Here is a 26,624-nt window from a genome sequence, read left to right as displayed (position 1 = left end):
TTCAAATATGTATGTACTTGGATGCCCTTAAATTCCCCAAGTAGAAAGAAATGCTTTCCACGAAGCTGCTTATTCCTAGTAACCCACATCAGAGCTGACACATGAAAAATGGTGAAATTACTGAAGGTAGTCCAGCCTGAATAAGGACTACCTTATTAGTTCAGGTACTTGCATCTCCCTAATTTTCATATTAATCATGTGTCCATCTTCCTCTGAAATAGGGCCATCATGCTTCATGTCAGAATTTAAGCATGTAAGTAAAATTCATAGTGCTTCAAATCTCACTTGAAAATATTTGTGTGGAGAGAACAGAATGACTGATATTATTATAATGAACAAAGTGAGATTTCTTAAAATATTTATTTTTAGCCTTGAAACCGGAAAATTAATATGAAGATGTTTCTAAAACCAATGACGGCCACATATAGCCTTTACCTCCCAAATCAATAATACAATGCTCTTGTTTAAGAAAGCTACTGCACACTGTAATGCACCTGTTATATATTTCCCATCAATTTTTACAGTTTCCACTGATTAAATATATATTGACTCATAAAGTATTACCATCACATCAATTGTCACCAGATGCAAGCATATGTCATTTAGTATTAACTATCACAAAAATGGCAGCTTGGTTGTTTAGAAGTCATAATCTGATACCAACCATTTCCAAATTTCCCTAATGCATTACTAATCTCAGAAAGTGCTACCATCTCTGTACTAATCTGCAACCACAGAGGGCGAAAATTTTTAATTAACTATTTCTTTTATTTGGCTACATATTGCTATTTATTCGTGGTAAATAAAAGGTTTATTGATATAGGAGAAAATATGTTTAATGGCATAAAATTTTCCATATTATCAAAAAACGGAAGTTAAGGTTAGCAAATTAAGTTAAGCCCAACAGAAATATCTGCTAAAAATTCACAAGGAAATAAATCGCTACCGTATAAAACGTATGGCATCAATTTCATCATCAATAAAAATGAGCACCATACTATATCACATTCTTTCTAGATGCTTTACCTAGAATTCTGTTAGTTCACTCTTTTCATACAGATAATAAATTTCTAGTTATGGTTTAGATACCTCAAGTTACTAATAATATCGACTCATAACAAACACATCTAGAGATGTGAAAACTACTCTGCTCCAGAAATAGAAAAAATAGATAAATAAAAGGAATAAAATACACATTTTGCTAGGAGGAGGACAGAGATCTATTCTATACGTTAACTATCCTATCAGATTGTATAGACATTGCCTAGACTATTAAAGCCTTCTAGTAACTGATAGGTAATTGTTCATTTGCTGACTACAGCGGTGTACAGCAGGCAGAAGCTGTGAGGGAAGCCATCCCTCCTCGCTAACATAACATGTAGAACTTACTGCTGCTGCAACACTTAATGCTCACAGTACCGAGTCATCTTTAATGCAAACACACATTTTCTGCCCTGCTTCTATGTTTTCCATTATAATGCAACACAAAAACAGTGTACATTTCATTCCATTCCTATGTGGTTTGCATAAGCAGTTCCAAGTCAGACTAAATATTGTATTGCTCTTATTACAGTGGATAAATATTTTAAAGTTTAGGAATTAAAATTTTATTTTTTTTCAGCATGCTCTCTGCAGCTATTACAAACTTTTTACTGCTTCTTCATTCATGGGAAATCTTTAGGGTTTCTTTTTATAAATGTAAGGCTGTATTTGTTCCTCCAAACAAGAAGCAGATAAGAGTTAACAAATAAGTTCAATAAAACACCTTACACTTGGTGTTAATGAGAACACTATGCTTCTTTCTATAAAGAAAGAGACTTCTCCACAAGGTATGCATGCATGTATCCTTTATTAGAATAAAAGTTTGCTAACAAAAAAAAGAATCAAGAAAATGTTTCATCTTTAAGTATACAAGTTCTCTCTTAATTTTTATAATAGTTAGTATAGATTTTCTTGGCATATGTCTCTCTACATGACACAGTTATTTCTCACACTAAATTAAGACAATATAGCCTAAGAAGAGCATGTCCTGAGCTGTTAAGTTGAAATTTTCCACAAAATAAGAAACCAAGAAACTGTTTATATATTTACCTTAAAAGAAAGAGACTACTTATGTTAACTGATTTAATATATGAAGTTCTTTGTCCAATTAGTAAAAGTACAAAGAGACCAGGGAGCAATTTAAACGTCAAATGCACCTCAAAATCTTTTTTTTTTTTTTTAACTTAATTAAAATTCTAAGCAAAGCTACTCTAGATAGGCCCCTTAGGTTTTATGCAGGTTAAAATAAAATAATAACAACAATAACATTACCTCATTGGCCAGCTCCAGGAGCACTGGGGCAGCTCCATTTTTCACCACTCCACTCAGGTACCTAGACAAGACAAAGCCAAGTGGTAATGCAGTGACAAGAAAAGGCCAGCATAGACATGTCAGCATCTCCCTGTGTGTACACGTTTCTCCTGGGCAAATGCCATGCTCGACTGTAGTTAAAGTGTGCTACTGTCATAGGAAAGCGCTGATGGGTAAAGGATAATGAAAACAACTTACCTCAAATCCATCGGTAACTACTAACTGAAGTTGAGGGCAAGAGGTATGAGAACATCAGTTTCCGTTGTTTTCACTTTTCAACATGGGAAATGAACACAGACATGATTTCTAAAGAACTATTCATATCACCCTAGCTTTGCCGATATAACAGACAACACTGCATGACAAGGAAAAAAGTTGAACTCTTACAGTTTGAAAAAGTATTTATTTGCACATCCATCTCATCTTTTTGTCTATTTTTGCTTCATACGGCTGGTTGACCCCTTATTAAGAAAAAAAATGGAGCAGACTTGTCATCAGTGGGTCAGCACACCTTTGATAGGCAATATAAGACATGAGCTTATCCCCCTTGGAGTTCTGTAATAATCTCCAATCCTCCCTGTCCCCACTAAAAAGGAAAGAAAAAAAAAAAAAAAAAAAAACCCCAAAATCCATTTTACAATGGAAGCTGGAATGATTTTTAAAAATGAAAGTCTGAATGTGCAAATCTTCTCCTTAAAATACTTCAAAAGTCCTGCATCAGACCGCAAGATTAAATTATTAACACATAAGGGTTCTTAAAGGGTTCTTCATAATCTGGTTTATATTGACTCTGCCAACCTCATTGCTGTCACAGACCCTCACCCCTGCCTCCACCAGGATACTCCAATTCAGAATTCAGTTTAGCTATCATCTTCTTCAATCCACCACAGTCCACCACAATCCACGAGTAAGTTAAATACCCCTGGTATGCATTCGAGGCACACTCTATACAGCTGTCCATCACTTAACACAACACATTGTATTTACCTAGTTACCTGTCTGCCTCAACCCGCCACACCCCCACTGCAAGGGTGAAAGCCCCACGAGCACAGGGGATTGCATTTTATGCAGCTCACTGGGCCTGGCACAGTTCTTGGCTTATAGTAGGTATTTGCATAATACACATTTACATATTTTTTTCTTTACTACATGAGTAATTAATTTTTAAAAGCCATATTGGATAAAAATAGAATTAAGTATTGACATTTTCTCTATGGCATGTTGTATGAGTGAAAAAATTCAGGAAATTTGTTCGTAAAATTCAATAAAACTCAATGTTCACATAGAAGGTCTTCGTATAACTGTGGGAGCAAACAGTAACATATTATTTCACAGTTAATAAGGATGTAGCTTTTTCCCATAAATCAGGTGGGATAAAGCAGATTATTCGAGGTGGGAGAGCGTCTCACGATGATTACAACTTCAAATTCTAACAAATTAATTTTCAACATTTTGAAGTCCCCCTTTTGAATATATTGTATAAAAATTTTACTTTCAGAAGCAAGTAAAAAAAAAAAAAAACAAAAAACAAAACATAAGCAAAACATTGGGATTTAGGGAAAGGGCCCCCGGCCACAAGTCAGCTAAGAACCTCACGTCAATTTACACAACCATTCCCACTGTACTGACAGGCCTGTCTAACTAACATGTGTTCAGAACCACCAGAAGTACACACTTATTTAGGGCTCTCAATCTGGGTCAGAGTACATAAACCTATACCTATATGATATCTTTACAAGTTTCTACTTCGTTTATTCTGTTTATTCCACAATTATTTTTGAGAGCTAATATGTGTTAGGGCTCATTCCAGATGATGAAGAAGCATCAGAGAACAAAACAGCCACATTTCCTGCCAGATTATATTACAGTGGGAAGATAGACAATAAAAAAAAAGAAATAAACTATATAATATAATAATATATGCTATTATAAAAAGTAAACATGGATGGTTGATCAGAAAGCTTCTCTCTAAGGAAGTGCCACTCGGGAAGAAGCCTGTGTGAAGGAAAGGGGCATACTGTGGGAGGAAGGGCATACCCAGGGAGAGAATGTTAAATGCAAAATACCAGGAATGTGCCCAGAATGTTCACGGACCAGCAAGGGCTCCAGTGTCACCAGATCTGAGCAGTTGGGAAGCTGACTGGGAAATAAGGAGAGAGAACAGCTAGACCCCAGAGTACCCCTTGTGTCAGAGAACTATTGTGAGCCAAAAGTAAAAGTTGCATCACTATCCCAGTAATGACCAATGGAGCACTTTGCTCAACTTTAAACCTTTAAGAGATGGTCAAACAATAACGATAACCCCTTATATCTACACACCTCATACAATATTCAAGGTATTTTCACACTTATTGCAGTGGAAATTCCCAATTGTGAGATTGGTAAAGCTTGCCAAATGGTCATACAAAGAAAATAAGTTCCAGGGCACTCTCTTAGCTGGTAGGAAGTACTTCACAAAAGGAACCTTGATCTCTCAAGGCCTAGTGAGGTACCCTTATATTCTGAAAAGAGTAGACCTGCTTCTTAATGTATATATATAGTCCCCAATTTGTTTCCCAACTATATCCTGTAACACTATAGAAGCGCTAGGGGGAAAAAAAAAGTTGAAATTAATTTAAAGTTGTATGTGTCCTTTCTGGGAACTTTACTGTTCTCTACATCAAGGTGAAAATCAAGTTCTATTCAAAACTTCTTTCCCTGTGGTCTGACCCAAGAAAATTCACAGCTTTGCCACTGTTTTCTCTGAGCTTGCCATGCCCTCCCCCTTCCCTAAAAGTAGAGAAGGCAACTCTTTTATTTCTAGACTATGCATATTAATGTAACTCCTGACACCCCATGTTGCTAATTGTTGAAACTCCCACAGTACTTTGTATAGACGTACTTCTGTCAGCACTTCTCTTACTGCATTTTCTATATTTATGTTCCCATGCAACAGAGCAGCTGAGGGCAGAGACTGTGTCTTATTCAGTTTTGTATACTTGGTTTCTAACATAGTATATGAGACACAGTGAGTGTAAAGCAATTGGTGCTAAGTGAACAAAAAGTGGTCCACATTTTCAAAACCTTTATTTTTATCATCGATGTCAATAACATACTTGAACCGACCTTTTTTCTCTGTGAACATCTGACTAAAATTCAATTATGTGACTTTCTAAAGCTAATGAAGTTGGCCCCTTAGATAGTGTGTGTCAGGGGAAAGGAAGAAACGGGAGAAAAAGTTTCTAAATTTTGTCATTAATGGGAGCTTGCAAATTTGACCAATGCGTGTGTGTGTGTGTGTATATGCATGTCCAGGTGTGTCAGTTTAGACAAACCTATATCTACAAAGATGTTTATCATGATATTATTTATATCATTGGAAACATATGAAAAATAATTCAGGAAATTATGATACTCTAGTATGATGAAGTCAACAAAAAGTTTGCGAAAGGTTTTTTACAAAATTATGTCATATACATTTTTCCAAGTATAAAATTCAGGGTTTTCAATCGCATATATAGTATGACCTTAGGATGACCTCATCTACATAAAAATGGATTGACAAAAAACTAAAATGTAAAATACCACAGTGGTTATATCGCTCAGTGGCATAATTATGGGCATTTATTCATTCCTTTTTGTTTTGTAATAGAATATAGGCAAGTATTTTTATAATAAGAAATTAAATTGTTTTTGACGTTGTCAAGCAGCTTAAATATGTTTTGATATAATACAATTTGCCTTTATTCAAACTGGCTAGAAATCAAACAAAAACCTTTTAAGGCCAATTTGCCTTAGTGCAGAGACATTCGACTTGCATGTTTAGAACAGGGGGTGCTGAGGTCAATTCATCTGAAAGGTATCAGCACAGCCTGCTCGCAGCACCAAGTGCAGGGCCAGAAAAGAGGTGGGTGGAGTAAGAAACTGGTCAGACAGCTTTCTTTTGAGTCTGCCCACTAGACTAATTTCATGGGTTTTTTCTTTTGTTTAAATTATTGTGACTCCTCAGAATAACTGAGACACTCGTATTTAAATAATTTTAATGAATTAAAAACATATTTCTGTATTTTCATTATTCAACTGTTCATAGAGCAATCATACTTAAAAGAAAGATTTTCATTTATGGCCTAAAACCACCCAGATAAGCCGACAAAGGTATGTGCATCCTTCAATAATTAAACACACTTTTAAAGAAACTAGCTAAGATATTATAAGGCAGCATTTAGAATTCTTAGAAACTGTCTCATTAAACCTGCCTTTTTACAATGAGTAAAACAACTATGAGAGGGCAGTCCAATTGGCAAACATGTGGATCTCCAAATTCTAGGAAAAGAGAACACTTTCTTCTAAAATACTCTTTCCATTTTCTTTAGGTTAACACAGCTTTAAAATGACATGGGATCATTAAGACCTAAAATTGTTATATTTACAAATAAGAAGGTATTTTTTGGTATTGTAAAAACTCTTCAGTCTCTTCCTTATGAAGGTCTGAATGGTATCACAGCACTTCATGGACCATTCTTAATTTATATGTATAATTTGGGTTCTGAGTTTAGCTTAAATGTTTATTTTACTACAGAGATTATGACTTTTAAATAAATAAAAGTTAACAAAAATTTTAGAGAACTCTTCTAGACACAAAAGTTCGTGTGTGTGTATGATATATGTGCATGTCTTTCTATAATAGATATTATTACTCAAAATAGAAAATATCTTTTTACCATATATAATACAGTGAATAATTTTTAAAAATTTGACTTTTCTCAAATTGAAAAAAAAATGTTTTTACAGAAACATGGTCCCAATAGTCTATCTGTATATTTATTTCATTCATAAATTTTTTGTGCATAAAGATCATACACATAGAATCAAGGGTGTCACGGTCTCACTGCATATAAGCTTGATATGACACTCTTTAGTGTAATAATTTAAAAGCATATTTCAAACAGTTTCTCCTGTAAGGTTCAAATATACGTCCTTGAAATATTTAAGAAACCAACAAACAATTTTTAATGCCAACCATTTCCATTTACTGTTGTAAATTATCCATTATAAATTATTCATATTACAAAGATAATACAAATTTTAGAATTAAAACACAGAATTTAAAGATTCTGCTTCAGCACAAGAGTTTGAAAACTATTTATAATAAATTCAGCTGAAATTAAAATATTCCCTGGACACTATGCTGTTTGATTCAATACCCATGATTTTCTTTGTGAAAATATGAAACCCCTTTAAAATGTGACAGGTATACATGATTATATATCTCCATATGTCCTTATTTGATATATGTTTTTTTTCCACTTCTAAAATGGCTAACCCAATACCTATGATGCGAAATATAACTGCACCATAATTCAATCTTATTTTCTAATATATCTTTTCAACTTGCTGATCTTAATAAAAAATAAATGAAAATTGGTTTGACACCTTTCACATATACATGTATATATGGACACATGCATTTACACAAGTTTCAAGTTTCAACTGAGATTTCACAATATCGTAACTACTTTTCATACAGTATGTATATACACATATAGTCAAGACAGTCCCACCAGGTTCTTTGGATATAGAAAACAAAGCATGTGAAAATGCTTGAAGTCTTGTATAACACACTTATGACAAAATGTCAAAGGTTATTATAGTAAAAATTAATTTAATAACCTAATTAATTCATAATTATTATTACATTTAATAGGTACTATGATACCCTCTAGTGGGGCAGGAAGGTCATACCTCTGATAATAATTTTCTATTGCTTCCAAAGTATGATGTTTGGCATGTGTTCTTTTAATGTGTTTCTGAAACAAAACAAAAAAAAAATCTTTATGTTACGTCACAGATCAGGTTCAAGAACAAGAATCACATATTTCTTAATGCCAATGCTTCACATATAGGCAACCTGAGTACTAGTGTAGGAATTCTGGTGATGGTAGAACTTTTTTCCCTTCTATGCTAGGAAGCTACACATTTTAATCTCTATTGCTTGGCTGGTATGTCTTCAGACTGTACCACAAGGTATAGTATATATGTTAAAGCCAACAGGGTCATAGTAATTGAATCTAAATAAGTTTGCGTAGGGTTGCAGAGGGCAAAGAAAAACTTGTTTCCTCTTTCAACCTTTGTATTAATTTTCTCTCAATTCAATTCCAGCTAAATCCTCTGCACTCTAGTTTTACAATCCAATTGCCATTTTTAACCAGGAAGAACATTGCTTAAAAACAACTTATTTGAAAACTACAAAAAGTAATTCCATAGAGACTTGCCACTTGACTGACACCTGTCATCTCATGATAAATGACTCCATTTTCTGCCTCTCTTGCCTTCTGCCACTCCAGCAATGGTCATTTATCATCATCTCTGTCAGCAATGGAAAGCGGCACTGACAGTGCAAGTCAGCAAACATTTAGCACATGGAACCACGCAACACAGGGAAATTATTATTGTCAGAATAATAATGGTTTAGCATAATTTATTACAGGTCCACCAAATAAGCAAAGGGTAGATGTTATTAGACAGATGGATGGGTAGGCTTGGCAGGCCTCCACTGAGACGCAGGCGGTGCTTGATGTGGAAAGGAGAACATCCTCCAACCCAATCAGAGAGCTGGCAGTTCAATTACAAAGAAATAAAGGGACATTCATCATTCAATTAGGCACCTGTCAACCCTCACAAAGGAGAAAACTTCTAACCTGGTACTCCTGGGAGAAGATGCTCAGCAGAGTGGCCTGCGATTGACTGGAACAAATAAAAGAAGGACAAAGTTAATTACTGGAGTGCACGGCAAAGAAACAAAAGAGAAAGGAGCTTCAAAGGTAGGCCTGCTGCCCTGTAATCTAACAGAACATGAAAACAAGTGTGGAAAAGTTGTTCCAGATGAACACCTCAAACAAAGGCTTCCTGCTGCTAGGTCAAGGAGAGAGAAAAAGGGAAAGGGAAAATATGGCTAGACTCAAAGCAAACTATCACATTATTCAGAATTTTCAAACTTTGTTATCTATAGAATGCAGTGGGTGTTAAAAGGTACCAAAAGAAAAGAAAGCAATGTTTACTTCCATTAATAAATAATCAGAGTTAAATTCTATTAACAGTTGAGAATATGCAGTTTGTTCACTGGCAACATTTTGAAATTTTTGTTAGTAGACAAGTATCCTCTCTGTACCTATCTCAGACTCAGGGTGGGGGGAAACTTTGGCCTTCACGAGAAGTAGCACAGAGACCACTGGAGCATTCCCCCTGAAACCTGGGTGCTTTGAAAAAAAAGGAAGCAATCACAGCAGGAAGCTGAGGTCCCCGTGGTCTGCCATTCCCAAAAACTGCTCAACGTTTCATTCATCTAACACTCCACTCCATGTTAAACACCTGCCAATGAAGCAGCCTAGAAAATATCCTTTCCAAGTGGGCATTTTTCTCTGTCAATTGTTAATATTTAGAAATGGAACTGGATTTTTTTCCCTTCTAGAAAGTAATCAATACCTACTGCTACTCTTTTTAATTGTCCTCTGTAGATTTTATCCACCTTATCATATCTTGAAAACAATTCATTATTTCTGAGATATGTTCCTACAAGATGCTATCTGAACAAAATACAGTACATATAATTTGACTTTTATAGTATATCAAAGCCTGTAAATAATTACATTTTTCTTTTCATAAATGAAACCTCTAAACCTTATCACAGATAAAATAAATAAAAACAGTGACACCATACTTCTCTATTCACTATCATAGGGTTTGTCATCTTCTGCAGTTCATCATTTGGCTTCAACCTCTTTCCACACTTACCAGATAACAAAAGAGCAGACAAAAAAAATACCATAAAGGTTCATCAATGAAAACCAGTGTATTACTAAAGGATTGTTCTAATAGCTCAAAAGTATTGAGAAATGATTGACTACAATTATGAATCCATTATGATCCATTGTTTTCAGTCTCCCTTTAAAATTGTAAACTACCTTGAAAGAGTCAATTATACATGTACAGATCTTCCTATTATGCCTTGCTTGTCTGAACTTCACATGCAAATACATATACCCTGGTAGAATTATTGACAATCATCTTATGAAATATTGGCAAAATGAGCTTCAAATCTTTGTAAACTACTGAATAAATCAGATATTTATATGCACTAAATAGAATCCTCCTCATTGTATGGCAAAAAAATATTTATTTTATGTCAAAAAAAAATGACATAAATAAATGTGTTTGTAAATGGGCTAGCCTATGGCCAACAATGAAAGAAGATACTAAACTATGAATAAAGGAAAAGTGAAGTTGTAGGTGCCCAGAACGGGAAGACTAAGAGACAGGTGGAGAAATAAGTCCAGATATGAATAGTTCAAAGGCAGAAGTTGGTCAGAAGTTGAGAGTACTATATAAACTGAAGACCAGACAATGTCTTTGCCAGGACAATGTCTTTAAACTGCTTAGAATTCAATTCAGCTAAAACCAAGGATAGAGCCTGTGGAGCAACCCAATTTCTCAGTGGCCAAGAGGGTTACAGAGAAGATTCCACTGCATAGTGGGGGCAAAACTGGCTCAGATTAAAAGGAGAAAACAACCTACCTACATAGTAAAGCAAAGACGTGGGTCCAAAATGCTTTGGGTTTGACTGACTGACAAAGTTGTAGAGAATTGTTTCTTTTGCTAGACAGTTTGTGAGCCAACTGTCTGTTCCTGTATGGGCTAACTTTATCAAACAGTGTTCTCACCAAACCTCACATCATAAAGAACAGGAAAGGAATTTTGGTGCGATGAAGACATTGACCCCAGTATATGTTACGTGTTACCTTCCTCCACTGTGTTAATGCTGAGAAGAAATACCAAAGAAAAAGGACTGGGGTGGATGGCAAGGGGAACAGAGTCACAGGCTGTCAAGGCGTTAGCTCTGAAGAACCCACCACCTCTGCCCTTACCCAAGTGCACCCTCCCCCAATGTCTGATGTGTTTTGGTTAAGGGCGGAAAAAAGTTATGGTATAAATTCAGGATTCACCAGGTTCACGAGGAATATGGTTTACAGCTGAAGGGTAGAAGAAAAAAAGATCCTATACAATTAAAAGATCTGCCTTGAGCATCACCATCAAATACAATCAACTGTATTTGTTAAGCATCTACAGTGCCCTGAAGTAGTAGGTATAGGGAAATAAATATGCCATCAAAAGTAAAAATTAAATTAGGTGGACAGCAGTTGATTTAGAGGAAGCTCTCAAAATATAGCGCACACACACAGTGAAAATTAGAGGACAATGTCAAATACTCAGATATGTTTTAGGAAACTAGCAAAGTAAATCATGACCTGAATCCTCACATACTCCAAGACTGTATTGGCTTAGGATCATATATGTATCACTATGATGTTTTTATTTACATTTTCAAAAATGAAGTCACTCAATTTGCACCAAATGCCCAAGATGTTAAAACCTCTTCAAAAACATTTTGCTTTTGTTCTTTCCCATGCTGCCCTCCCAGATTAAGCTCTTCACTTGCCAGCTGTCTGAGCAAAGAAAACCATGCAAGTAGATTCACAGAATGGCTAATAAAACCCTGTCTGAGTCTTGTGATGATGGAAGGGTAGCAGCCATCTTGCAGCAATGTGGAAACAAGCCTGAGGACAAAGCCAACGCACTGAGGTTGTCAGGGCAGAAGACAGAAAGAGCTAGGGGCCTTGAGGATACGGTTGAGCTGCCCTACCAACCATGGAATTTAATTAAGCAGTTTCCATACTTCTTATTTTGAGTAATAATAAATATCTTTTTTTTTAGCCTCAAAAACAGAGAAATAAAACTCAGGTTTCTATATGCCCTGGTAAAGATGGGACCTGTGAAAGATGGAGGACTCTGAGACAAAGAAGGTGCTCCATTCCGATGACATGAGTGTGAGGTGGAATACTAGAAAGGAGCTGTCCATTTCAATACTTTCTAATTCTCTTCTCAGCTGGCAACTGCTATATTTGGCTTCCTTAAATGTTTCCTGTCTGCCACTGGGTCACTAAATTGATGTGACCTAGAGATCATAAATAGGTGTTTGATTTTTTTCCATAGAGATTTTAAACATTAGTGGGGTGCTATTTACACTCATTCAGTACCACTTTCAAGGTTCTCCAAATGCCAGGTATTTGGAAAGGCAACAAACCAGTTTCCCATAAAATATTTAATTCAATGTGTCCCCCAAATCAACAACTAAGATATTCAGTAATACTTTAACTCATTAGTAACCTGATAGTTATTAGAGAAAATTAACTTCAGAGGGTTGAGTGAAGACAACATGGACTAAGGGCAGAACTTAGCACAAACTTAGTTGCAACTACAACACTCATACAAGTATGAAGTCCTCAGACTCCCAGGGGAGACCTAAGGCAAACTGAATCTTAAGAAGGAAGAAGACACCACTCAATTTATATTCTTTCTCTTCTCGCGAGCCCAATCTATGGAAAAGAGCATTAAAAAGTAAATATCTCTAACTTTCAAGCACTTTTTGCTATAGAGTCTAGGAAAGTTAAATGGCCACACTCATTGGGCTCATAATGCTCTGAGCAAAATAAATATTTCAGGGACTCAAGAAAAAAACAATTAAAGGGAGATGAACCAGGATAATTTGATAATGCATTAGGCTTAACATCCTCCTCAGTACAAACCACAGCCTCTCTAGATCTGTGAAAGAATGCAATGGAACATTGGCCTAGGTGGTAAAGATTCAGAGTGCTGGTCAAGGAAGAAAAGCAGCTGGCTGGTTTTCTATAAAAACAATGGCAGGTACAATCCCCACCACCGCCACTAATCACATCCCTACATGCAACTTTCAAATATAGGGGCCTTTCTATTTTTTTCCTATAAAGTCAAAATGGAATCCAGTAAAACAGCAAGACGGTGAAATAGTACATTTTTTTTCAGGAACACATTGTAAAATGGAAAGAATGTAGAGAAAAAGATTGATACTCTGAGAAAGTACTGAAAAAAAGGAAGCAATATTTGGATTTAATCCAAGAAATAGAGAAAATTCATCCATCCTGTTTCCCCTTTCCTTCGCTTCCAAATCTGCAATTTCATGTCACCAATGCAAACTACATTTTACATCTAATTATAGCAAATATCCCCCGTAGCAAATATACAAATGACCAAAGAGACGACAGCATTAAGCTTAGCAGTAATCAATTCATAAAACAAATGTTTCTGAAAAGTATATTTTTGGTTACATTTATGAAAAAAAGGTTACTGTCTTCGGCACTTAACTAATTCTGCAGATAAATAGAAGATGTATTCACAACAACTGTTCAATAAGAGCTAAGACTCACAGAGCACATACTTTGTGATTTGCACTATACTGAGCACTTTATTTTACCCTCAAAACAACTCTGAGGTAGGTACTATTACGATCCTCATTTTAAAGATGGGAAATGAAGGAAAAGAAGTAAAATATATAATTTAACAGTAGAGCTGAGAATCAAAATCCACATCCAGTTTCAGAACCCAAACTCTTAATCTCAGTGCTAATCTCCCTGCCTAACAGTTCCTAGGACGGGGTGCTACATGAAATTAGCGTATGCTAAGATCCCTGCTTAAATATTTATATGATACTACATTTGCAAAATCACATATAGTAATAGTCACCAGATTACACTACTCCAGAAAGGTGGGCATTGTTCATTTTCCGAAAGAAAATTGGAGCCACAAAAGGTCAAGCGTTTTGACCAAATTCCATGGCTTTAGACAATGTTCCCTTTTTTGAATGAAATTGCAGTCTTCCTTTAACTACATTAAAATGCTGTTCTTTTTTTGTATGTGCTGAAAGATAAAGGAACTATTCACTACAGGAACCATCAAGGATTAAAAGTTTGTTGGGTAATTTCCATTATTCTCCTTGCAGCTGAAGTCTATTTTGTTAACCACAATTATTGCCCAAAATGTCTCAATCTGATTACATTTGGTAATGTTATTTTTTAAAAGCCTTGTATAAAGCAGCTTTAAATTCTTCCTGAATAAGGCAGGTATAAATAACCCAATCGATCTTCTCTATAGAGGACAATACTCTCTATGGGTGTCAAATAATTTAATTAAATAATATTGAACGAAGAGTTTCCTAGTTATAAAACAGTGTGTATACTGTGTAAAATTCAGACATGTCCACTGCTGGCGTTCAGTGTATATCATTTCTGTGTTTCTATTCTGTCTGATGTGTATATACATACACAAAAACATTTTTAAAAGTGTGAGTGTTCTAAATACACTTTTTTGTAACATGCTTTTATTAAGCAAGACATTAACATTTATCCATGCCATTAAATAGTCCTGTTTATAAATTACTTTTATAAAAAAAAAGCACATAGAACAAATACACAATCTATGAATTATTATCACAAAAAAAATCCCTCATATTAGCCACCAATTGGTCAACAAATAGAATACTGTAGGTAACCCAGAAGGCATCCTATCTATGCACCACCTTTTTCCCTCTCAGACAATTTTTGCTTTTCTTTATCGTTTACCATCCAAATACAATATGCCTCAGTTCTATAGGTTAGTTCTGCCTATTTGTTAACTCTACAATAATGGAGGCATACACTCATCTGTATCTAGTTCTTCCTATTTGTAAGAACTACCCCTGTTGATGCAACTAGTACATTTAATTCATTACACTGAAGTATATTGTGTTATAGCGTATGAGTATATGCCACATTTATCTATTTTATGGTTGATGGACATCTAATTATTTCTAATCTTTTGCTAATATAAATAATGATGCTATGAACATTCCTGTATGTGTCTCTTGGTGCACGTGCGTGTACACATATCTGATGGGCTTAAACGTAGAGGTGAAATTCTGGGTGATCTGTCATGCAAATCTTTAGCTTTATAAATATTGTCAAAGATTTTGAAACTGGCTGTAACAATTTTAAACTACCACCAATGCTACACTACAGGAGCATTTCCATTGAGTATATCTTGTCACGCTTTTTCTCAGTTCACTGTTTGCTTTTTCACTTTCTTTATGTTGCCTTTTAAGGAGCAGAAGCTTTAAATGTTGATGTAGTAAAATGCAATTAAAAAAATTGTATCATTAATACTTTTTGAGTCTAGTCTACTAACAATCATAAAGATATTCTCATATATTTTATATTAGACGTTTAATAGTTTCTCACTTTAATCCTATAGATAGGTCTACAATCTATCTTGAATTAGTTTTCTAGATTGGGATAGGATAATCTGGTTACTTTTGTTTTTTGTGGTTTTTTTGTTTGTTTTATTATGCAATTTTCCTTTTATTAGAGAAGTCATAATTTTCAAAAAACTCACGCAGAAAATAGAGAGTTCCCATGGACTCTCCCTTACAAACACAATTGCCCCTATTATTAATCCTCTGCAATAATGCGGTACATTTGTTACAAATGATGAAGCAATATAATTATAACTACACTATTTACTACAATCCATAGTATATATTAGAGTTTACCTGGACCAGATAAGTCCTGAAACCTAGAGTGTCCAGCCTCTCCACAAAATCAGCTGATTCCATCTCCCTACTCCATAATACTGACAGAGCATTCCAATATGAAAAATTGAGAATGGCCATAGCCCCAAAATCCCTAAAGAGTGGGACAGAAAGATCAAAGGTGATGGTGGAGTTATACAGAGAAGGTAGGGTTTAACAAACGAGTATGATTGCTGAATCATTAAACTGATGTTTCTTTTAATCTCCAGTACCTTAGAGCAGCTAGAAGTAAAAATCTAAAATTGGGGAATTGTAACCCACACCAAACTATGAAATCTGTTCCTCAACTAATTGTCATGCTTTGCTTTGAAATGTATTGCATTTTTTGTGTTATTTTTCACAAAACAGAAAAAAAAATTTCCCCTTTCATCCACATTCAAATATATAATTCACTGGTCTAATGACATTCACAATGCTGTGCTGCCATCACCACCGTCCATTTTCAATTCTGTTTATAACTGTACCAAATAGAAACTTTGTATTAATGAAGCATTAACTCCACATTTCCTACCTCTGCCCCTACAGTACATGGTAGGTAACCTGTATTCTAGTTTCTGACTCTACAAATTTGTTTATTCTGATTATTAAATATTGGTGAGATCTTTTTCCGTTTGGCTTATTTCACTTAACATGAAGTACGCAAGGTTCATCCATGTTGTGATGTATTTCAGAAATTCCTTTTCATAGCTGAATAACATTCTACCTTAAGTATATACCATAGTTTGTTTATCCATTAATCTGCTGATGGACACCTAAGTTGTTTCCACCTTTTGGAAATTGTGAAAAAGGCTGCGATGAACACTGGTGTGCAACTATCTATCTGAGTCCCTGTTTTCAATTCTTTTGGGTGTATACCTAGAAGTGGGACTGCCAGGTCGTATGGTAATGGTAATTCCATACACCCTGAGGAACTGCCACACTGTTTTTCACAGCAGCTGCACCATTTCATATCCCCACCAGCAATGAATGAGCGTCCCTATTTCTCTACATCCTCTCCAGAATGTCGTTTTCTATTTTTTTATGTTATCACCCATCCAAGTGGGTATAAATGGTGTCTCATTGTGGTTTTGATTTGGATTTCCCTAGTGGCCGACGATGCTCAGTATCCCTTCCTGTGTTTTCAGGCTATCTGCATATCTTCTTTGTAGTAACATCTATCAAAATTTTTTCCCTATCTTTCATGTTGTTTTTAATTGTGTTGTTCATCTTTTTGTTGTCACACTGTAGGATTTCTTTACTTTTACCTGATAGTAAACCCTTATCAGATATGCGGTTTCCATTTCTCTTATTTTGTAAGTTGTCACTTTAATTTCATAATGAAGTGCACTGATTGATGCACAAAAGTTTTAGATTTTCATCAGGTCCCATTTATCTATTTTTTTTCTTTTGCTATTTATGCTTTGGGTGTAGTCAAAGAAACCAGTGTCTAACACAAGGTCCTAAAGATGCTTCCCTATGTTTTCTTCTAAGAGTTCTATAGTTTTGATTCTTATATTTAAGTCTTTGATCCATTTTGAGTTCATTTTTGTTTATGTTGTGAGGTAGAAATCCAATTTCATTCTTTTGCACATGAATACCCAGCATTCCAACATTTACTGAAAAGATTATTCCTTCCCCAAGTGGACTTCACACACTTGTCATAAATCAATTGGCCATATACGTGAGAGTTTACTTTTTAACTCTAATTCCAATTTCCTTGGTTTTATGTCTGTCTTTGTGCCAGTATTATGCTGTTTTGATTATTGTAGCTTTGCAATAAGTTTTAAAATTGGGAAATGTGAGTCTTCAACTTTGTTCTTTGGCTATTCCAGGAGCCTTACCTTCCCCTTCCCATATAAATTTAATGAGTAGTTTTTCCATTTCTGCAAAGAAGGCTTTTGGAATTTTTATTGGAAATGACTGGTCTTTATTTCTTTATGCTTCTTTGAATCATTGCCTAGTATCCTTTACTTCTGGTCTGAAGAATTCCCTTTAGCACTGCTTGCAGGGTTGGTCTAGTGATGACACACTCCCTCAGGTTCTGTTTATCTGAGAAGGTCTTAATTTCCTCCTCATTTCTGAAAGACAGTTCCACCAGATATAAAAGTCTTGGTTGGTAGTTGTTTTCTTTCAGCACTTTAAATATTTCAACCCATTGCCTTCTTGCCTGTTTTACTTTGCTAGCTGCCAGAATGCAATATACCAGAAACAGAACAGCTTTCAAAGAGGGGAATTTAATAAGTTGGAAGTTAACAGTTTTTAGGCCATGGAAATTGAAACAAGTCTATAGAAACATCCAATCAAAGGCACCCAAGGAAAGATATCTTGATTCAAGATGGCCAATGAAGTTCAGGGTTTCTCTCTCAAGTGGAAAGGTACATGGTGAACACAGTTAGGGTTTCTCTCTCGGCTGAAAGGGCACGTGGCAAACACAGAATCATCTGCTAGCTTTCTCTCCTGACTTCCTGTTGCATGAAACTCTCTGGGAGGCATTTTCCTTCTTCATCTTCAAAGGTCATTGGCTGGTGGACTATCTGCTTCTCATGGCTGCATCCTTCTGATCTCTCAGAATCTCCCTTTCTCCAAAATGATTCCTCTTTTATAGGGCTTCAGAAACTAATGAAGACCCCCACCCCAAATGGGTGGAGACATATCTTCACCTAATCCAGTTTAACAACCACTCTAGATTGAGTCACATCTCCAGGGAGATGATCTAATTACAGATTCAAACATACAGTACTGAATAGGGATTAGAAGAAACAGCTGGATTTCTAAAATGGGATTAGGATTAAAACATGGCTTTTCTAGGGTACATGCATCCTTTCAAACGGGCACACTGCCTATATGGTTTCTGGAGAGAAACTGGCACTTAATCTTACTGGGATCTCCCTTGCACATAATATGTTGCTTTTCTTTTGCAGTTTTCAGAACTCTTTCTCTTTAGAATTCAACAGACTGAATACTATGTGTCTGGATGTGGTTCTCTTTGAGCTTTTCTTGTTTGGGTTCATTAGGTTCTTCAATGTGAATAATCATGACTTTCATCACACTTGGGAAGCTTTCTGCCATTATTTCTTTGAATATTCCTCCTGCCCCTTTCTCTCTCTCCTTCTAGGACTTCCTTTATGTGTTTATTGGTACTCCTGATAGCGTCCCACAGGTTCCAGGCTCTGTTCATTGTTTTCTCATTCTTTTTTCTTTCTGCTCCTCCACGGTATCATTTCAACTTTCTTGTCTTTAAGATCACTCATTCTTTTCTCTGCTAGCTCCAACCTGATGTTGAAACCATCTAGGGAATTTTTCATTTCAATTATTGTGGTCTTCCACTCCAGTATTTCTGTCTGGTTCCTTTTTAAAATTCCTATCTCTTTATTTAGATTCTCCTATTGTACATTCATTGTTTTCCCAATGTCCTTTAGTTCTTTCTCTTATTCTGGAGCATACTAAGGTTCATTTATTTTTAAAAGTCTTTGTCTGGTATGTTCAAAGTCTGCCTTCTTCACTGATGATGGTTCCTGGAGTTTTCCTTGTCCTTTTGGATAAGCCATCATTTCCTCTTTCTCTGTTTGTCTTATAACCTTTTGTTACACACTCTGCTTTTTAATATTCTGAAGTGTTAACTCTGGGATTTAATCCCTGAACTGTCTGTTCCTTATGTTTATATCCAGGCAGTGATACGACAGAAATTTCACTGAGTGTCAAGAGCTAAAAAAACAAACCAATGCAAAAAGTACCTTGTATAGTCTTTTCAAATTGGCTCTACATTGGCTTGTTGAGACTCTACTTCAGAGTTTAGCCCTCTTGTCAAGGAGACCAGCCACAGGACCATGTGAATTACAGGGTCCTCTCCATCGTTTGAAACCTGAGTCTTGTCCTAGTATTGTGCCTTTTGTGGTCTTAGAATTCGTTCACTTAGAGGAATTTGAATGCCCCCTCAACTTCTTATGAAACAGCTTTCTCCTCCTTCTGGGTGCTCTATTGAGCAACTTAAAGCAAGTAAGCCTTTGCCTCTGGCCACTTGGACTTAAAAGCTTACTATACCACTAAACTATATGCAAGCTGCTTGTTCCTGAGGGGCAAGTTCTTGTAAGTTGAGCCAATGATGAGTTTCCTGGCTCACTCTTTCAGGTTATCACCTAAAAGACTGCGACTGGCATACAGACACCCCATTACCCTCATAAAGGTTACTGTGCTCCCTTGAGAACAGAGTCAGGGTCTCACAATGGGAATACATCCTTGTTCTACACTGCTGTGGGGAGTGTTTGGAAGAGGGTACAGCAAGTGTACCATAAGCTTTTCCAACCATTTTTTTAAAGCTGTATTTTCTTGATTTGGCTCTTGTCCAGTTCTGCTATTTTAACAGTTTTTTTTACAGTTTTAAGGAAGATGGTTTGATGGTTTTTGCTAGTTGTTCAAAGATTTCATCTGGGCACAGGACCCTGGAGCATCTTATGCTAACATCTTGGTACGTAAAATCAGGGATTTGTTTTTGTTATTTTCATATAAATATCCAGTTGACAAAATATTTCCCCTATGATTATCTTGATGTCTTTGAGGAAATCAAACATCTATTTGAATCTATTTTAGAACATTCTAATCTGCTCCACTGATTTCTATGCTTATTTTTTATACTAATACCATATTGTTATGATTCCTATAGCTATACCACACACATATACTGTAAGTTCTGACATATTTAAGTTTAATCTATCACCTTACTAAGTGCTTATTGTCTTACCTATTGTATCTTCCTTTTTCTTTCCTACCTTGCATTTTTTCAACCCATTTAATACTTATTCTTCATTTCTTTTTCTTTCAGCATGAAGGTTATACATTCTTTTATTATTCTAATGATTATCCTAGACTTATCATACGCTTCCTCAATTATCAAAATTTATTATTAATCAGTGATTCTATTCTCTTCCTGGAAAATACAAAAACTTTAGAACTCTACCTACGGCGCTTCCCTCCTGACATATAGGATATTATTGGTATTATTTTAATTCTGTATGTATCGTAAACCTTACAAGTTATTGCTTTACTTTATACAGTCTCTATTAGTTCAGATTTATCCAAATATATAATATACATATATTTGAAGACATTTGCCACATATTATTGAAGAATATAAAAGAGTTCCTGGCTAAATGGTGGATGAAATATTTTTTACAAAGAAAATATCATAGATAGAAAATCAGTACCATAAAATTGTCAACTGTCCCCACAATTAATCTATGATTTTAATAAAACTCCAAAGCAACAACTTTTCTGATAGAACATGATAAAATTTACATTAAAACTCATGAGGGGAGGTGGGGCAAGATGGCAGTGCAGGGAGGTGCGGAATTTAATTAGTCCTTTAGGGCAGCTAGTAAATAGTCAGGAACTGTCTAGAACAACTATTTGGGAGATTACCAGGAAAAGACACACATCATACACCAGGCTAGAACACATGGAAGTTCTAAGATCACAGCAAAGAACTGGAAGTAAAGTCTCCGAATAAGAGGAGACTGGCATCCCTTTCCCTCATTGTCATGGCAGGCTGTTTCGGAAATACTTTCCTGTGGGAAAAAGAAGTAGTCTCTACTAGGAGCAAGGCAAGGAGAGTGCAATCAAGCTTCAACTGCGGCTTAAATGAACAAATCAGACTTGCGAACACAAGCTCCAAGCACAGATAAACCCAGAACAAGGATGAAAAGAACTCTGAGGTCTCTCTTGGCAGAGAGGAGGCAAGGCTGACAAAAAAACAAAACAAAATCCCAGGGGCTCTTGAAGTTAGCTAAGCTCAGAATACTGGAAAAGGGCTGTGCCCCAAGAAAAGTGACACACAGGTACCAACTCCATGTGACCATGTGACTGTGAAAACTTAGTGAATGACACTCCCTTTATCCAGTGTATGGTCAGATAAGTAATAAAATAAAGACTAAATAAATAGTAGGGGGAGATAAGGGGCATGGAATGTTCTGGATGTTTTTTTTCTTTTTTTTCTTGGAATAATTAAAAGGTTCTAAAATTTGTTGTGGTGATGAATGCACAACTATATGATGACACTGTGAACCATTGACTGCATACTTTGAATGGACTATTTGGTGTGTCAATATATAATAAAATTGCATTTAAAAAACATAAGAATACGGGATCAGGAATAGTTAATAAATTCTGAAAAGCAAAAATAAAGTGGGGAGTTTACTTTATCAGATACCAACATGGATAAATTTAAGAAAATATATTGACTCAGAAAAAAAGCTTAGTTACATAATTATATACACAGTTGATACTATTTGCATAAAGTGTAAACACAGCAAAACATCATTATCTATGGCTCCTGGATAAAGTGTGGATTTAGAAAAAGGATACAGAAAGACATGAGGCTGTTAATTATTAAACTTAAGACAATACTTCAGGTGAAGGAGAAGAGGAAAGGAATGAGGAAGAAGTACAATAAGGGTTTACCAAGATCTATAATATTTTATTTATTAAAAAAAATTAAAATCTGCAAGGGAAAGAGATTACAGAATGGTGTCTGAATATTTCACTTCTGTAAAACAAAAAGCACCTGATGCAAATATAAATAGAGGTCGATTCACAGAGTTCATTATATTGTTCTCTATTCTTTTCTAAATATGTGGTACATTTCATAACATAGTTAAAAAATAGGAAAAAAAAAGAAGGAAAGAATTGAGGAGGAGTTGGAAAAATTGATCTTTAAGATTCCTTTCTACTCTAAGTTCTTCCCTATTCTAAATGTTCTAGCTTAATTAGAGTCTTAAGTACCTATATTTCTCTACTTTCTAATTAAATTAAGGTATTAACTTTTTAGAACAAGCCACAGCATCAATCAAATAAAGAATAAAAAGCCTAAGCAAAAGCTACTTGATTTCAATGGCAAGAACAGACTTCTGGCCATTTTTCTCTCAAGTAATCCCAATAACTTCAACACAATATATAAGTAAGAGATATATTTGTAATTAATGTTTACCAGTCATTTGTTTTAATTTAAATTATTTTCTTCTTACAATGATTTCCTCTGATTTCTTTGTTTAATAAGTGAGATTAAACTACATTATGTGAAGTCTTTAAATGAAGTTATAGTAACCTTATGATTAAAAAACAAATGAGACAATGTTAACAGAGCACAATATCCAATATATGAAGCAATTTATCATCTCTCCCTTGCTAGTTTAAATTCAGATTTCTTCCAACTCTGCAGCATATTAACTAATATATCTTCCATCACTTATTTTCCTCTGGCTATTTCCTTACAAGCATACTTTGACTTTTCTTCCTACGTGCTCACCTGGCTGATAGTAAACCCTGTCTTAGTTTCAACAACTACTTCCATGATTCCCAAATACTATACACATGTATTTCCAGCTTCATCCTCTACTCAGAGTCCTAGTCTCAATTTATGGTGACTGATGGGACATTGCACCTATTTGGTCACAAGTATTTTAAAATCAAATTTAATACCACCCTCTTTTCCCATCAGTGTTGATACCCAACAGTCCTTAAATACATTATAGCCATAAAAACAGAGACCAGAGTTAGAAATCCCTGAATCATTATCAATTCTTCCCTTTCTCTCACTCCTGAAACATCTGAAAAGTCACCAGGACTTGTTGAGTTCATCATCAAAAATTTTTCACATTTGTCCCTACCCTCCTATATTGCAATAACGTCCTTTTTCATTTTCCTTGTTTCCTGTCTCTATATACTTTCACTTTAACCACAGGATTTCTAAAACACAGATATGATTATGTCACCCTTTTGGCTTTAAAATCCCCTGTGGGTATCTACTACTTACAGAATGAACTTCAAACTCTTTGACAAAGCACTTGAGGCTTGACTTAATCTAACTTAGCTTCCTTCTTTCCACCTCTGCAGGCTCAACTCCCATAACTTCTTCCCACCTTCTACCCCTCAAACAGTTTATACTTTGATCTCACCATGTTACTATAACTTACCCCCTTCCTTCTGGACTCCAGAATGCTCTCTCCTTATTTTGCTTGGAAAACTTTTACTCTACAGAATAATAATAGGACTGAGGATCCTCCTATATAATGTGCTATCACACCTAAAGCAAGTTATTTTAGTGAGATGAATATGAATAGTTCAAGAGATAAGATATCGTGGGATTTTTGTGATCAAGTTCTATCCTCTCATTTTATAAATGATAAAAGTACAGACCACAGAGATTAAATGATTTGCCCAAGGTCACACACAGCATTATTTACACCAGGTACAGATAAATCATGGAAAAAATAAGTTGTGCTACAAGGGGTACTTACTAGAATAATTCTTTCTTATGTCATTTTAAGATGGAAATATGAGAATACCACATATTTCAATGCAGTTTTATTATGTGAGTAATCATAATCACTGAGTATAAATTAAGCCATAAACAAATCAAAATATAAAAGATCCTAGAAAAAATGTTATATCACCAGTATGCCCTATATCCACAAGTTCTCACTACCAAAAGAAAACCTTTCTAACATAACTACTGAATCCAACAAGCCACCCCCTCATGACTTGAGTGATAGAGGTTAGCCGGCAACATGCTGAGGACTCGACTTAGGGGATGAATTACTATAGCTCCCAAATTGATAAAGTTAGAATTAGTAACACTTTTTATTTATCCATTTTAATTATAGGTTTTATGCAGAAATAATTTTGGACCTTTGAAAAGTATACGTTTTGTCATTTCTAGTGATTACATGGTTTTTTAAAAAAAACACATCTCCTCTCATATAATGTAAAGCAGTCAAAAATGGAGTTGCTTTACAGCCAACTTTGTTGGACAGTCTATTTTATAAGAAAGGAACTCATACATCTAAATCAACTAAAATATTCTAGTTGTGTGAAAATGAGTATTTATAATGAAATGTATGCAGAAAACAAGAATCCAAAGAAAGCCAAAGCTATTCTTTTCTTATTCAGTAAAAATAAATGGAAGAAAAAAAGCAAACCCAATTTAAAAATGAGAAAAGGACCTGAATAGACATACAAATGGTTTATAAGTGTTTGAAAAGATGCTCTATATCATCAGGCATTAGGGAAATGTAAATCAAAACCAGAATGAGATACCACTTCGTACCTACTAGGATGGCTATAATAAAAAAGACAGAAAATAGCAAGTTGTGCTGGTTTGAATCTGTTCCATATCCCAGAAAAGATTGTGCTCCTTTAATCTATTCTTGTGGAGGAAGACCTGCTATGGGTGAGATCTTCTGATTAGATTGTTTCCACGGAGATGTGACCCACCCAATTCAAGGTGGATCTTAATTCTCTACTGGAGTCCTTCAAGAGAATTCAGGGAAAGAGAGCTCGGAGAAAGAAATGTCCCAGGATCCACAGACGCTCACAGACATCACGGAGAGAAAGTACAGGAGGCATCACCATATGCCTTCCCATGTGACACAGGAAGAAACCCTGATGCCATCAGCCTTTCTTCAGTGAAGGTATCCTCTCGCTGATGCCTTAATTTGGACACTTCCACGGATTTAGAATTGTAACTTGTAACTTAATGAATCCCCATTGTTAAAAGCCAACCCATTTCTGGTATATTGCACTTCACAGCTTTAGCAAACTGAAAGACAAGTCTTGGAAAGACTGGAGAAATTGGAGCCCTCCTATGTTACTGGTAGGATTGTAAAACGGTACAACCACTTTGGAACAGTCTGCCAGGTCCTCAAAATATTAAGCATAGAATTACCATATGATCCAGCAATTCCATTCCTAGACATTATATACCCAAGAGAACTGAAAACATGTGCCCATCAGGTACACAAATGTTCATGGCAACATACCTTAGCGGCCCCAAAATGTAACTAACCTAAATGTCAATCAACTGATGAACAGACAAACAAAATGTGGTATATACACGATGGAATATTACTCAGCGTTAAAACTACTGATTCATGTTAAGACACAGACAAACCTTGAAAACATTATGCTAAGGAAAAAATCCATTCATAAAGGGCCACATTGTATAATTCCATTTATGTGAAATGCCCAGAACAGGTAAATCCATAGAGATAAAAAGTAGATTAGTGGTTTCCAAAGATGAAGGGAGAGGAGGATGGAGAACGATGGCTAATGGGTACAGGGTTTCTTTTTGGGGTGATGAAAATGTTCTGAAATAAGGTAGTGGTGATAATGGTATAACTGTAGTGTACACTTTGAAGGGTAAGTTTTATGGTATGTGTATATCTCAATAAAGCTGTCTTTTAAAAAATGAATGGGAGATCAAAATCAATTCTTTTCCTATTACAACACTTCCTTATTTTACTGCTATATGTGCAAAATTTTAAATGTGACCTTACCATATGGAAAGTGATGTTTTTCCAGGTAATACATAATTTAGAACCATTTTTCAGTTCTTCTCAATAGTTTTCTCTTACGAAAATTCTAGTAGAAATCTTTACGTATTCCACAAATATTTATTAAACAATAAAGCATGTCAGAAGGTGTATTGTTAAGGGAGCTCCCCAAAGGCCAGTATTGTTCTTATCTTTGAGGTTGCTTGAAATCTAACTGGAAAAATCACTTACTATCTCTAGGTCTCAGTTTCACCACCTATAAATAGATTTGTAACTTTTTTAGGGTCAATTTTCATCTTGAAAGTTCTATGATTCTATCAGCTCTACAACTTTAAGATTCAGTTTTGTTAAATTACTATCTGCTTATAGCTCTAAGACTCTTAAGTAAAGTTTATCAGAAAATTGTGCCTTGGTCCTAATAATAATGAGCTAATTGTGATCGTGTTGATATTGGAAATTTCAAACATAGCAGGTCTATTCTAGGTCAATAGCTAAAGTGA

The 26,624-nt window shown here is 35.3% G+C and overlaps 1 protein-coding gene across 11 annotated transcripts in view; it reads right to left on the bottom strand.

The window, feature by feature from the left end:
- The window catches only part of CDIN1 (CDAN1 interacting nuclease 1), a 225,809-nt gene that overhangs the window by 159,376 nt on the left and 39,809 nt on the right, over positions 1–26,624 (bottom strand). For 10 of the 11 annotated variants that reach the window (XR_013162335.1, XR_013162336.1, XM_077127396.1 and 7 more), the window contains exons 2-4: positions 9,030–9,075; positions 8,074–8,138; positions 2,314–2,374 (exon numbers count right to left, since the gene is read on the bottom strand). Coding sequence is in view for 5 of the 11 variants with exons in the window: in XM_077127396.1 (XP_076983511.1) it covers positions 2,314–2,374; positions 8,074–8,138; positions 9,030–9,075 (172 nt within the window). In the remaining 6 variants the exon portion in view is untranslated. The remainder of the gene's footprint in view (positions 1–2,313; positions 2,375–8,073; positions 8,139–9,029; positions 9,076–26,624) is intronic. The other variant, XM_077127399.1, reaches the window with a different exon arrangement.

The sequence above is a fragment of the Tamandua tetradactyla genome, chromosome 14 (genome assembly GCF_023851605.1).
Source record: "Tamandua tetradactyla isolate mTamTet1 chromosome 14, mTamTet1.pri, whole genome shotgun sequence".
In the NCBI taxonomy this organism is placed as follows: domain Eukaryota; kingdom Metazoa; phylum Chordata; class Mammalia; order Pilosa; family Myrmecophagidae; genus Tamandua; species Tamandua tetradactyla.
The sequence above is the reverse complement of the archived record's forward strand: the minus strand, read 5'-3'. Positions and strand labels throughout refer to the sequence as shown.